This window comes from Scardinius erythrophthalmus, assembly GCF_964197995.2.
Source record: "Scardinius erythrophthalmus genome assembly, chromosome: 10".
Lineage (NCBI taxonomy): Eukaryota > Metazoa > Chordata > Actinopteri > Cypriniformes > Leuciscidae > Scardinius > Scardinius erythrophthalmus.
The window spans coordinates 13,175,211-13,188,708 of NC_138230.1; the positions used below are offsets into that span (position 1 = coordinate 13,175,211).

At 37.2% G+C, this 13,498-nt stretch overlaps 2 protein-coding genes across 2 annotated transcripts; one reads left to right on the top strand and one right to left on the bottom strand.

Annotated features, from left to right (window-relative positions):
- Positions 1-479: 479 nt before the first annotated feature.
- Positions 480-10,860, bottom strand: sdha (succinate dehydrogenase complex, subunit A, flavoprotein (Fp)). Its single transcript, XM_081376876.1, has 15 exons — positions 10,719-10,860; positions 9,425-9,508; positions 9,062-9,223; positions 8,416-8,559; positions 8,070-8,234; positions 7,845-7,993; positions 7,227-7,351; positions 6,736-6,904; positions 6,346-6,541; positions 4,360-4,531; positions 3,675-3,793; positions 3,415-3,526; positions 2,558-2,688; positions 2,129-2,242; positions 480-1,266 (listed from the first exon to the last, which is right to left on the bottom strand). Exons 1-15 carry the CDS (start codon positions 10,776-10,778, stop codon positions 1,180-1,182), a joined length of 1,989 nt encoding a protein of 662 aa, XP_081233002.1. The 5' UTR covers positions 10,779-10,860; the 3' UTR covers positions 480-1,179.
- Positions 10,861-11,408: 548 nt separating this feature from the next.
- Positions 11,409-13,294, top strand: ccdc127b (coiled-coil domain containing 127b). The gene is made up of 3 exons (XM_081376877.1): positions 11,409-11,714; positions 12,033-12,164; positions 12,267-13,294. Exons 2-3 carry the CDS (start codon positions 12,044-12,046, stop codon positions 12,947-12,949), a joined length of 804 nt encoding a protein of 267 aa, XP_081233003.1. The 5' UTR covers positions 11,409-11,714; positions 12,033-12,043; the 3' UTR covers positions 12,950-13,294.
- The last annotated feature ends 204 nt before the right edge of the window (positions 13,295-13,498 follow it).

Here is a 13,498-nt window from a genome sequence, read left to right on the forward strand (position 1 = left end):
AACACTCAATTCTGGTTTGTCCCTCACACTTATTCATCATGTTAAGTCTTCATTTATCTCCATATATTATGTTTTCCAAAATGGTGTATAAATAAACTAACACAATCTTGCCACTGAAGTTTGCCAAGATAACTAGTGCCTAAGCTTTTCAGTGAACTCAGCTGCCATCCACAGGCAAGAGTACTCTACTACAGTCAAACATACATGCATTTAGATTTAATTGCAATGTAATTACTTTTTCATTGCTCAAGTATCTGCACAACTCAAACAAACCTTTCAGATGTAGGTAGTAGGACGCAGGAGAAGAAAGATAAACACTATTACTTCAGCAATATAAACAACAACAAAAAATGGCACAAACATTGTTTATCTAAAGTCATTTGCTTATTAGTTTGGTTAAATTGGATCATCGAAGGTCAGCAGCAAAGACATTGGTTAAAAAAGTGAGATTAAATACACAAAGTATATGTGTGTTGTTTAACATTTAAATTTATTTGCATAATATTGAGTTTGCATTTTACTTTGCATTTTGCATTACTTTACTAGTTACTTGAAAAAAGTAATCCGATTACCTAACTCACGTTACTTGTAATGCGTTAAATTCTCTCTCTCTAGTGAACACCAAAACATGTCGGTCAATATCACAGACACAATCATTATAGCCCGGATCATCTTTATTGAGTTTAAACAGAACCTACAAAACAGAACATGCAAGATGTACAGAACTTTACATTCAGATGAGTTGTGAGAATATTTGAGAAGCAAAGGTCACCAGGTCAAATACACGTGAAACCGGACATTACATTAGCACCACAAAATGTTAAGTAAGGAGCTAACTACTTAAATTTATTTTCCACAAGGTGCAAGTGCTTCTTGACTGCATTATGACAAGAATTCAACATTTAAGTATTAAATATTTACTTGCCAGCATGTGTAGAGCAAATGTGATGGATGCGTTTCAGAGAATATCACACAGCCGTTATTGTTAACAGAACAGTTACTTTAACAGGAAGTCTGACTACTGTAGCTTGTCATTTGCTCTGATATTTCAGTGAGTAGTATTGTGATACCATTTAAATGAAGTGTAGCCTGTCAAACGCAAGATATTGCTTCATTTATTTATTGGCTGATTATAAATAAGCAAAAGGGCGGAGTCAGCTGCGGTATACCAGGATGTGTTTAATAGGAACGAATAGCAGGGGGAATGGCAGCACATTCTTCTGCGTTCAGAGAGTGATCAATCACAGGTCTGTATTCCAGAGTAACCTGAAAAACACGTTTGTTCATGTTAGCTCATACGAATGGATGTTTTCTTCCTTTATGCAGACTCACAAGACAGATTTAAAGTGCCCCTATTATGCTATTTTAAAGGTTTCTAATTTTGTTTTGGAGACCTCCTACAATTAGGTTTACATGCATCAAAGGTCGAAAAAAACACTTTAATTTTCTCATATTATACATTGCACATCACCTCATTTCTCAAAGAGCCTGAAAACAGTTTGTTCGAGATTCAGTCTCTCCAAAATCCTCCTTACCACAAGCTTTCTCTGCTCTGATTGGTCAGACGGCCCAGTCTGTTGTGATTGGTCTACCGCTTAAAACGATATGCTCATTACCATATCTGAATTTCAGCTCCAGAGGCTTCCTCAGCACTTGATACACAGTAATGCGAACAATGGCGTCGGTTTTTACCGTATCAATTCCAGCATGAGTCCTTTTTAAGAGCATGCAAAGTGATTCACGGCGCTGAAAACAGCGTCTTCTCGACATGTTGATAACACGAACCAAACCTTTCCAGTCTCAGCTAAAACTTGAGTGTTTGAGGGTCAAAGTAGACGTTGTTCATGAGCAGCCAATGAAGACAATAGTCTGGCATTATGCAAATTTGTTACATTGTTATGTAGGGACGTAACAGGAAATGAGACTGGAATTCCTGAGGACTCGTTTCAGCAGTTCAGAATCGATTATTTTTTAAGGACATAACATTATTTGTCATGCACTTTGATCTTTAAAACATTTTACATTCACAAACAGCTATATAACAAACACATGTAAGGTAATATTCGAAAAAAGCATAACCGAGGCACTTTAAATGTGAACAAAGGAACCGAATCCATTATATATTTACCTTTCCTGTCTTGGGATCCACGTAGGACAGTGTGTGTTTCCTCCAGTGCTGTTCAAAAGGCTTCTTCACTTGTCCCTGCAGGGGTTTGACATAGTCGTACTCATCCACACGCAACTGTACCAAGAACAAGGAAACAGAAACATTAAAGATCATAGCACAAACATTATCAACATGACAGTTGTGTCTTTAACACTATGATTCCTACAAAGCTGCAAAACCAGATTACAAATAACTGAAAGCAACAACATTCCATGTCAATGAATACACTATATACTGTACTATGCACTATATTCTATTTTATAATAGATAAGATGTCAAAGTTAGACAAAAATGTACAGAGCACACAAATCAAAGAACTTTATTATGGCTCTGTTAATGGTACAAAATATTGTTGTCCTTAGACAAGCATGCTGGTTTCAGAAAGCTGACCTTGAAGTCCTCGCGAGCGTGAGCGCCCCTGCTCTCTTTACGGGCCTCAGCAGAGACGATCGTCTGCACTCCGTTCAACATCAGATTCTGCAGCTCCAGAGTTTCCACCAGATCAGTGTTCCACACAATGCCTGAAGACATAAAAGAGGAATTTAGTGTACAACGCTATAAGAACCATCATACTGCAGAGATAACACAACCTTTTTGTACAGTAATGAAGATTATCAAATGAACAGTGAAATTCAAAGTTTCTAAACTCCCATTCTAATTCTAAAAAATTCAATTTAAATTAGACATTCTCATTAGCAGTAGAGTGGCTCACAACATTCTCACTAGAGTGGCTAGTTTGGGGTACATTTTTTTAAATTCTCTTATGCTGAAAAAGACAGTACATATTTTAACATACAATTGAGCATTGAGACATTTTGAAAAATGTAAAATTTTCCATTTTGATGTGATGCAAAGCTGAATTTTCAGCATCATTACTCCAGTCTTTATTGTCACATGTTCCTTGAGAAATCATTCTAATATGCTGATTTGCTGCTCAAAAAAACATTTCTTATTATTTTCAATGTTAAAAAACTGCTAAATAGTTATGTGGAAACCGTGATACATTTACTCAAGATTTTTTCATGAATAGAAAGTTCAAAAGAACAGCATTTATTTAAAATGATCTTTTGTCACATTATAAATGTCTTTACTGTCACTTTTGATCAATTTAATGCATCCTTGGTGTATAAAAGTATTCATTTCTTATCTTAAAGATATTAGTGACCCCAAACTTTTGAGCTGTAGTGTATGTTTTTTAATTGATTTAACTTTTAATTTATTTATCTCCTCTGCCAGTCTTCTCTGACCTCTGTCAAATGTCTTGATGTCATCCATCGACTTATAAACGGAGTCCATCTTTTCACAACCCTCCTTCAGGACGTCTCCTGTGCGGAACACGGCAGCGTGAGTCTGCATGGTCTGAGAAAGAAACACAGAAATTAAATTAAAATTAAAATAGAGATCATAAGATGAAGCTTCAAAGTCTAAACAGTCAAATTGCTATTTGATCAGTCTATAAATATTGCGTTTCTATTAGGAACTAAAGAACTCCAGTGAGGTGACGTGCCTTCTGCATGTTGAGCCTGATTTCTGAAGTTCTGGTGCTGCCGTCAGCAAAACGGATCTTGTCCAGATTGGCGACAGATGCCTCTCCTGCATTGGGTTTCAGAGGGGAAAGCTTCTCTCCTATGTGACAGGATAGAAATATCACACAATTTTTTAATAGATTGAAGAATACTATTAAAATGTAGTAAAGGGGTGGTTGATTATGATTTCACTTTTCTAACTTTAGTTAGTGTGTATAGTTGCTTTTTGAACATAAGTAACATCTGCAAAGTTACAATGCTCAAAGTTCAAAGCAAATTTTCTGTGCATGTCTGCATGAGGTAAAAGGACACAAGCTCTTGAAGCTCCGCCCCCTTTGCCGGGAACAGCAGCTCATTTGCATTTAAAGGAACAGACACAAAAACGGTGCGTTTTTGCTCACCCTCAAAAAGTGACAATTTTAACATGCTATATAAAAATATCTGTGGGGTATTTTAATTTAAAACTTCACATACACACTCTGGGGACATCAAATACTTATTTCACATCTTGTGAAAAGGGCATTATACCACCACTTTAATAGTTTTTAGAAAATATATATAAACAAATGACTTTATAATGCCTTAAAACTCCATTCGTCTCATCTAATAAAGCACACTCTTCAATTTGGAGCATTCCTTCATGATTTCTGAGTGTTATGAAGCTACCTGGAGTGTTTACTTCAGCAATAGTCAAGGCACAAGCGCGTCCAAACACAACGAGATCCAGCAGTGAGTTGGCGCCCAGGCGGTTGGCACCATGCACCGACGCACAGCCGGCCTCGCCACAGGCGTACAGGCCTGGCACCACCTTATCCTCTCCATCCTGATAGGTGATGACCTGCAAGGATTACAGAGAGGATATTAGCATTATGTTCTCATAAGAGTAGAATGGAAACAGTGACTGTAACATTTGTGTTTAATTAATCAAATGTAATATTAGTGTACACTTACAGTATCTTTCAAAAGTTTGGAGTCACTAAAATTTTTCATGTTTGTGAAAGAAGTCTCTTATGCTCATCAAGGCTGCATTTATTTGGTCGAAAATACATTAAAAGAGTAATATTGTAAAATATTACTACAATTTACATTAAAAATGTAATTTTTTCCTATAATGGAATAGCTGAATTTTATCATTTAAAGGGGTCATATAATGGTACAAGCACTTTTACAAGTTGATTGCACTGAAATGTCTGTTGGCAGTGCCTGTACACAACCATCCTATCATGATAAAAATCCATCCAGTGGTTTTGTTTTAATCTCCTTATATGTTTGACCCTCTCTGAAATCAAGCCGTTCGATATTGTGACGTCATAATATCCAACGCCCCTCCCGCGATTGTGATTGACAGCCGTGTTTCAACACAAGACCCGCCTTGAGCAAGCTGTGACAGCTGTCGTCATAGTAGTCCGCCAATGTTGATATGCTGGAGTAGAATGGCGTCTAAGCAATTGTGGTGTTCAGTTCTTAGATGTAATAAGGAACACAGCAGTCATTTGGATGTTCCTAAATCCGAGCCGTTGAAGATGCAGTGGCTGAGTTTTGTTTTTGAAGCGATATGCCCAAAGGATTGACGCGGGGATTCCCTCACGGAATTCCCCACGATCGTCTGTGCTTTCATGTTTGCGCAAATCATTTCACACCAGACAGCTTTACAAACGAGAAAAAACGGATCGGTACCAACGTGTTCCTGCTGAACCTCCAGAAGATGTGAGTGTAATGTTTTATTAACCTTTATATTAGTATTTATATTAATCTTTGCGAAATTTGCAAACCTTGCTGCAGGCTTCACGATGAATGCGTCTAAGGTTACACATTACGGCATGTTTTCTATGTACGACATTCTCAATATATTTCATAATCCCACGTTTATAATGAACAACGCGTGGTTATTGTGTAATTGTGTGTAGAAACGGTGTACGCACAGAACAGAGGGGCGGGGTGAGCAAAGCTCATTATCATTTAAAGACACATGCACTGAAACGGAGTGCTGAAAACAGAGCTGTTTTTGACCAGGTAAAATTAGTGTTTTCTTACAATACTAATGAGAATTTTTAATTAAAGTATATTACAAACTTTTAATTTAGACCCTAAAGAATCATATTAGCTTGTACAAAAATGGCATTATATGACCCCTTTAATACTCCAGTCTTCAGTGTCACATTATCCATTAGAAATCATTCTAATATGCCTATTTGGTGCTCAAGAAAAGAAACATTTCTTATGATTATCAATATTGAAAACATTTGTTGTTTTGCTTAATATTTTTGTGGAATCTGTGATACATACAGCATTTATTGGAAATAGAAATATTTTGTAGCATTAAACAAGATCTCTCCAGAGGTGGAAATCTTTTCTAATATTAACACGGGTCCTATGACCTTTTCTCTTTTGTAATGTCTCTCACCCATCTCTCTGTCTACAGTCTTTCTTCAAATCTCCCTCTTGCTCCCCCTCTCTCCTGCCCCATCACGAGAGGACACGCCCCCTACTGCTGATTGGCTACAAGTGTGTTGTGCTGCTCGGTCCGATCCACTTTCAACAGCGTTTCTCAGAAATCGCTAACTGAACCCTAATTTAAGGGTTCGGAGTTTGTTCCAATTCCTAACCTAATATGAGCAGTAGTTAAAGTGATGGTGAAAATGAGCAGAATACCTGTCCCTTGTAGTTGGTGGGGATGCCGCCCATGTTGTAGTGGACGGTGGGTAACACTGGAATGGGCTCTTTTGTGACGTCCACTCCAGCAAAGATCATGGCGGTTTCAGAGATGCCGGGCAGGCGAGCGGCGAGCTGCTGGGGTGGAAGATGATGGAGCTGCAGGTAGACGTGGTCTTTATCTGGCCCAACACCTCTGGTGGAAACATGGGGGGAAAACTTTTTTTTAGAAAATTAACGCCATAAAATGTTTCAATCAATCACGTACTGTCTTTGCAAGTGAAGTGAAAAACAAAACTTGCGATTCATTATATAAGCAGCAAAATGGTGACTCTGTTGCGGGCACAAAACAGCAGATTATCATTATAGAAAAAATGAAGTACTTTATACCTTCCTTCTCTGATCTCAATGGTCATGGACCGTGAGACCACATCCCTAGAGGCCAAGTCTTTGGCATTGGGTGCATAACGTTCCATGAACCTCTCGCCTTCACTATTGATTAAGATTCCTCCCTCTCCACGGCAACCCTCTGTGATCAGGCAACCGGCTCCATAGATACCTAAGGGGATTACATCATAGGTCATTTAAAACCAGCCACAGGTTGGCTGAAGGCATCTGGAAGGGGATGAATATTTATAACTCAGATCATCAAGTATCAACATAGATGCATGTACACAGCAAAGAAATAGTATAACCATGCATGTAATATATAACTACTAGCTAGATAACAGATAGACAAAACTAATGTGACATGTGAGACTATACTGAAGTAGCAACTTGAGTAAACCATTTATTCACAATCGGTGGCAAAGATTTATGATGCTTTGACAGTGAAAGTAACCTAGAGAACTTTTCCAGGCTTATAAAAGAAATAAGCTTACCTGTGGGGTGGAACTGAACAAATTCAAGATCCTGGCAGGGCAGACCCGCACGTGTCACCATGGCATTACCGTCTCCTGTGCTCGTATGGGCTGATGTACAGCTGAAGTATGTGCGGCCATAACCACTGCAGAGAAAATCAGATAAATCTCTTTATTTGCATGTTGTAAAAACACACGCTGTATTAATAATATGTACAATCTCATACTTTACCAATAATAATTATATAAATAATTAAATTATAAATAAAATATTAAATTATATAAATATTACAAATGATTTTTAAAATAATAATTATGGCTCTTTATTAATAATTATGGAATTTTGGCTCGAGGTCATGGTGCAAAGGACCCTAGGTTGATTTTACCCCAAACCATCCCTTTAACTAACACAAAATATTTATTAAAAAGTTCTCATTAATTAAAATAGAGTTGAATTAAAATATAATATAAATATTAGATGACTATAAGTTCACTAAAATACATAAAATTGTTAAAACTGAAATTACAATGTAAAATCTATATTTATTATGTAATCAATAAATACTTTAACTGTATATAAATAATACAAAAATAACACTGCTGAATGCTTGAGACAGAAAACTAGATCATTTCTCTTACCCAGTGGCAATAACCGTATTCTTGGATCTGAAACGGTGGATGGATCCGTCCTCCATGCATAGTGCAATGACTCCCTTACACTCTCCATCTTCCATCAGCAGATCCAGGGCAAAATACTCGACAAAGTAACTGGTATCATACCTCAGAGACTAGACACCAACAGACACAATTAGACAGGGCTCAACAGGTGTTCCACTTCACTATGACTTTCAGAATCTCACTCACCCGTCCATAGAGTGTGTGAAGAAGGGAGTGACCCGTCCTGTCTGCCACACAACAGCATCTGTGAGCCTGACCTCCTTTACCAAACTTCAGACTCTGACCTCCGAAGGCACGCTGATAGATCTTCCCGTCCTCGGTACGGCTGAATGGCATACCAAAGTTTTCCAGCTGAAAAAAATATAACATCCGCTGATGAGATTGGAGGAAATCGCAATCTAAATCAGTCATAACGTAATGTTTGAGTTAAAGACAAGGAAACAACAGGTCAATAATCATTATTCTTATCCAATTATTCCTCAAAACTTTCAAAGCAAAAATGACAGTGACAGGTCATGTGATCATCTCTCACCTCCACCACTGCAGCAGGGGCCTGCTCGGTCATGTAATGAATGGCATCCTGGTCTCCCAGCCAATCAGATCCCTTCACTGTGTCATAAAAGTGCCAACGCCAGTCGTCGTCCTCCATGTTTCCTAAAGCAGCATTAATCCCACCCTTTTTTATAAAGGGAGAAATAAACGTTAAAAATAAATAAATATTAAATAACATGTTTTTAACCTTTACAAAGACCATATATATATATATATATATATATATATATATATATATATTTTTTTTTTTATATATATATATATTTTTTTTTATATATATTTATTTATTTTTATATTTTTTTATCTTAAAAAAGATAGGCAGTGCATAATTCAGTCATATTCTAAGAGAATATTCATTTTGTATTAGAACACATGTATCAAGTCTTTTGTTTTTTCAAAGTGGTGTAAGAATATCCGAGGTGTCGTTTCAAAGGTTGAGCTGCCTTGTGAACTTTAGACTTCTTGAACTGAAAATCCCTGCACAGCTCTCAGACGTTCTACATGATTGATTCTCATTCAATCTCTTCCTGAGCAAACCACATGATTCTGATGCATTAGAGTCTTGATATTATTCATTGTCCTTTAAAAATAATAATAATGAGAAACACAAGAGGAAATCTCCAAACCTGTGCGGCCACTGTGTGTGAGCGGGTGGGGAAGAGTTTGGTGACACAGGCTGTGTTGAAGCCGGCCTCCGACAGACCGAAAGCGGCACGAAGCCCTGCGCCACCGGCTCCCACCACCACAGCATCAAACTCATGGTCTACTACTGGATACTGAGTGGAGATCTGAGGAGACAAACACCATAACACATTGATCACACAAGGCCACTCAACTATGACATCTAGTTATGCTTCTTTAACGTGACGACTGGAACTGAATTATAACAGAAACTTAATAGCCTGCAATGCATTTAATTGCCAATGCCAGATCCTACTCGCAAAATGAAACCTGGTGAAACCAAACAAGGAAGCAGCATAAATACTTACACCATCTGAGACTTTTGCATCTCCCTTTTTTCCATAGATGGAGAAATGCAATTTGCGGTTGCTCGCCTGGCACACGGCTGGCAGCTGGATGGAACAACAAAAATGTTTAATTAGTTTTTAATTTAATTTATTTTCAATAGTTTAAAACATAAGCAAAATCATATCTGTGATGTTTATCTATGCGTTTACATTTCAATGCTTTACCCTCATATTTTCTTGAGTATATATTTATAATCATCTCTACACCTCCTGTCTGTTTGAATTATTATTATTTTTTTCCTTTTTCTTTTTTTTCTCACCCTATATGTATAATACAATTAGGTAACACTATAGTTTAAGGTGATGTATTAACACATAAAAGTAAATGATGCATAATTACAAGTAACTAACCCTAAACCAAACCCTAACTCTATAGTAAGTATATGTAGTTAATTAATATTACTCAGTACTTATCTGAGTAAGTAAAATGTAACTACGTCACCTTAAAATAAAGTGTAACCTAAAATGATTAATAAAAATAACACATAAATGTATTTCACTCTTAGTAACAAAACATCACTGCAATACAATAGAGATAGTGACAGCACTCAAATGTAAGCTGTTTTTTATCGGTGACATAACAGTGTGATATCTGATTATTGTGTTTTATTTTAACAAAATATAGGTTGAGCGGTTATATTGGAGACTTATAAGATAAACCCATTTGCTGTGCTTGTGTATGTTTAGGCTATGATTAGTAGGACTAGGACACATATTGCCATAACACATCCACAAACTTTAACAGGTGACTGTAGCTGTCAGTTATGCCTGTAATAACACTAGCCAGCCACAATTCAACTTTCATAGCAGTCTGTTTTTATTCTCATAATCAATGAGAAATAAAATTAAAAGCATGCATTCAAACACTTCAGAAGAATTCACGATAACAACATGAACTTCCAGTATCGCATGGCTAATGCTAACGCTGCCAGCTTGACCTTCAATAGCTCCATGATTACAAAACATAAACTTCACTTCTATGAAATTACACATTACATTAGGTTTAAAACTCTTAGGTATTACTGATAAAAGGATAAGCTCCATAAATAAAACAGTATCATATAATGCGTGTAACAAAGACACTGATGCTATGTAACAGTGTTACCTAACACAGCAAACGATGGTTACAAAACCAACACATAACAGACTACAATAGATTACAGCGTCATCTCAGAATAAAACAATTGAACTCTCGGCATGCAAAGACTAAATGCCATTACAATAGAAAGAATGCTCAAGATCTGAGAGGACTTACAGCTTTGGATGACACAATCTTTTTGCCGAGGACACGGGAGGCAGCGCACACTGCAGCCATGTTACTCAATTCTGTCTAAAATGCCTATGTGTGTGTATGGAGCTCGTGTACGTTGTGATGTAAGCGGTAAGGGAAGTCCGACTCATTTTCACGAATCGGTTCTTTAGAACAGTTAAAAAGATTTGGTGAGTCTTTTCCCTACTGCAGTGTAATCGATTCGTTTTATTTTATTTTATTTTATTTTTTTAAATAAGTTTGTAGCCCACCTGATAAAAAAAAAAAGTCGTTGAACTTTTCGCAACAACAGCCAAATCCTCACTTCAAATACTCTTACTTTAATTTCGCTGATCGTTCGAAGCTTATTCAGTTATGGGTTCGGTTCGGTTCTGGTCTGGTCTGTCTTTGTCAACTGTTATACCTACAAAAACAAACGATATTAATTCAAAATAAGTATAAGTGCTTACTATATAGTGAATGATAAAACAAATCGTAAATAATGTGATTTATTTATGTTGATAAATTGATAATAATAATAATAATAAACAAATAATTAAACATCATTACTTCGTAATTTTTATAAATAAAATATCTGAACATTTATCACTTAATACAAAAGGCTCAAGTTCAACCGGGAGCTCAACCAACTGATTGAAGATCCTATTCAAAAGAACGAATCGGTTCGAATGATTCACGAATCAGACATCGCCCGCAGCTTCAGTGTGAGGACCGTACCAATAATTGTCCACGCTGGGGGGATTTGTTTGTTAGCGTCATGCAAAAAACAAAGTCAAGCATGTATTTATACTGGGTGGAGTTATTTACTGTAAATGCCACTGTATATAATATAGCCTTCACACTTTAAATAAGCGATATTCTTGTCCAAGAACATTAACGCAGGTGTTAGCTTTACCTTGTCATGGTATAGCGACTATTTGAATCTATTTGATAACGGGGGTCAAGTCAACTTCAAGTGCTTTGGATAACGTTACTGGCAAGGTAACATGGACATTTGATGTAGTATTGTATTGCAAGCATGTTTTCTATGATTAATGGGACGTTTTCTTTGTTAAATATAACTAGACAAATCGCAAAATCGCAAAAGCATGTCGTGAAACAGGAAGTGTCATATTTCAACTAGGTCTTGCGCTGCTCAAATGTCTAGTTATGCATTAAATGCAAATGCTATATCAGTTTCATTATGCATCATTATAAATAAACAAATGGGCATTTGGTTTACAGTATTTACAGTAGCATTTCCCTTTTTTTATAATATTTGTCATATGTTTGATTTAGAAGTATGTGTTTATTTTTCAGCTGCAGCCCCCATGAACAACCTGAATGACCCTCAGGACTGGAATATAAGGCCAGAGAGGCGGGGTGATGGCGGTGACAGCAGTAAGTGGAACTATGCCTTCCTGGTGCCCATGCTGGGGCTCGCTGCCTTTCGTAAGTACTACACACCACTATTGCCCTTTTCTAGTGTGTATGTTTTAATTAAGTGTACTTAAATTGTCATTGTTTTTCTTTCTCCTGGGGATGGATTCCTAGGATGGATCTGGTCCAAGGAGTCTCAAAAGGAAATCGAGGAGGCCAAGGTCAAGTACGAAAAAAACGTAAAGACAATCCAGAATGACCTGGATGTGAAGTACCGACAGACGCTTTCAGAGATCCGCAGAGAAACAGTTCAGCTCGAGTTTGATCTAGAGAAAGAAAAGCAGCGGGCACATGGCTACCGTCAAGCCCTGGCATCCCAGAGTCAGCATCTCGAGGAGGAACGTCGAGGCATGAGGTTGGAACGTGAAGCTCTAGAAAACGAGAGATCTAGACTGCGTCACGGAGGACCTGGTGGCGCCCTCTTCCACGAGGCTTTGCAAAAGGAAAAAGAGCGAGAGATGAGGGCTTCACTGGCTCTGAAGGAAGTGGAATACAGGCTGGTGGAAAGACAAAGGGCCTTTTGCAGTATTTTGGTGCCTCGTGCGAGGAGGGTGGAGATGGAGAAAGACCTTCTGGTTCGTACGGCCAAAGAGCCAAATCTTGCACATCTGGAGATGGAGGACGGTCTCAGGGATATTTTTAAGAATGATCGCAGTTGTGCAGATTATCTCAACACTGATGAACGGAAGAATGGAAGTCTCATGTGGCTGTATCTCAGATATTGGCAGCTGCAGGTCACACTTCAAACACACCAGAGAGCTGAGGCTTCTATACTCGGGATACAGACAAAAAAGTGAATCTATATCAGTAAAATGATGTACCTGTATTTTAAATGACCTCATTGGCAATAAAGTTAATAAGATTAAAAATGACTGAGTAAAATACCTCATATTTTACTGTTGTAACTTGTAAACTATTTTCAGGACTAATAGTCAATATTCGAATATTTAACAAAACTCATCCATACCTCGTCCATCCTATCTAATGCCACTGTTGACATGAAGACACCAGAAATGAGAATCAGTCCATATCAGTGGGACCTTTTCCTGGTGTGTGTAATATGGAAATCACATATTTAATTTACAAATATAATTTGCATTTTTAGAACCAACCAGTGCTTAATAAATAGTAAATATTTGAGGAATAACAGCATTGTGTTCAGTTCAGTCTATTTAGATATTTAAAGGCAAGCTAAATTAGTCTTACATATTACATGAAGCCTTAAAAGTATTTAAGTTTAAGATAAAAAAAAATACAGTATGCATACCAATATGAGTTACCACACCTACTAATTTGTAGAAACATGTTGTTGCTTGCAGTGAATATTTTGTCTTCTTGAAACCAGT

Bases quoted from the DNA above. Each gene is read 5' to 3' on its own strand.
- sdha (XM_081376876.1), bottom strand. From the start codon at position 10,778: ATGGCTGCAGTGTGCGCTGCCTCCCGTGTCCTCGGCAAAAAGATTGTG. The intron at 9,509-10,718 runs GTAAGTCCTCTC...TGTTCCATCCAG, and splicing joins AGATTGTGTCATCCAAAGCT to CTGCCAGCCGTGTGCCAGGC. The intron at 6,905-7,226 runs GTAAGCTTATTT...TAATCCCCTTAG, and splicing joins TGTTCAGTTCCACCCCACAG to GTATCTATGGAGCCGGTTGC.
- ccdc127b (XM_081376877.1), top strand. From the start codon at position 12,044: ATGAACAACCTGAATGACCCTCAGGACTGGAATATAAGGCCAGAGAGG. The intron at 12,165-12,266 runs GTAAGTACTACA...ATGGATTCCTAG, and splicing joins GCTGGGGCTCGCTGCCTTTC to GATGGATCTGGTCCAAGGAG.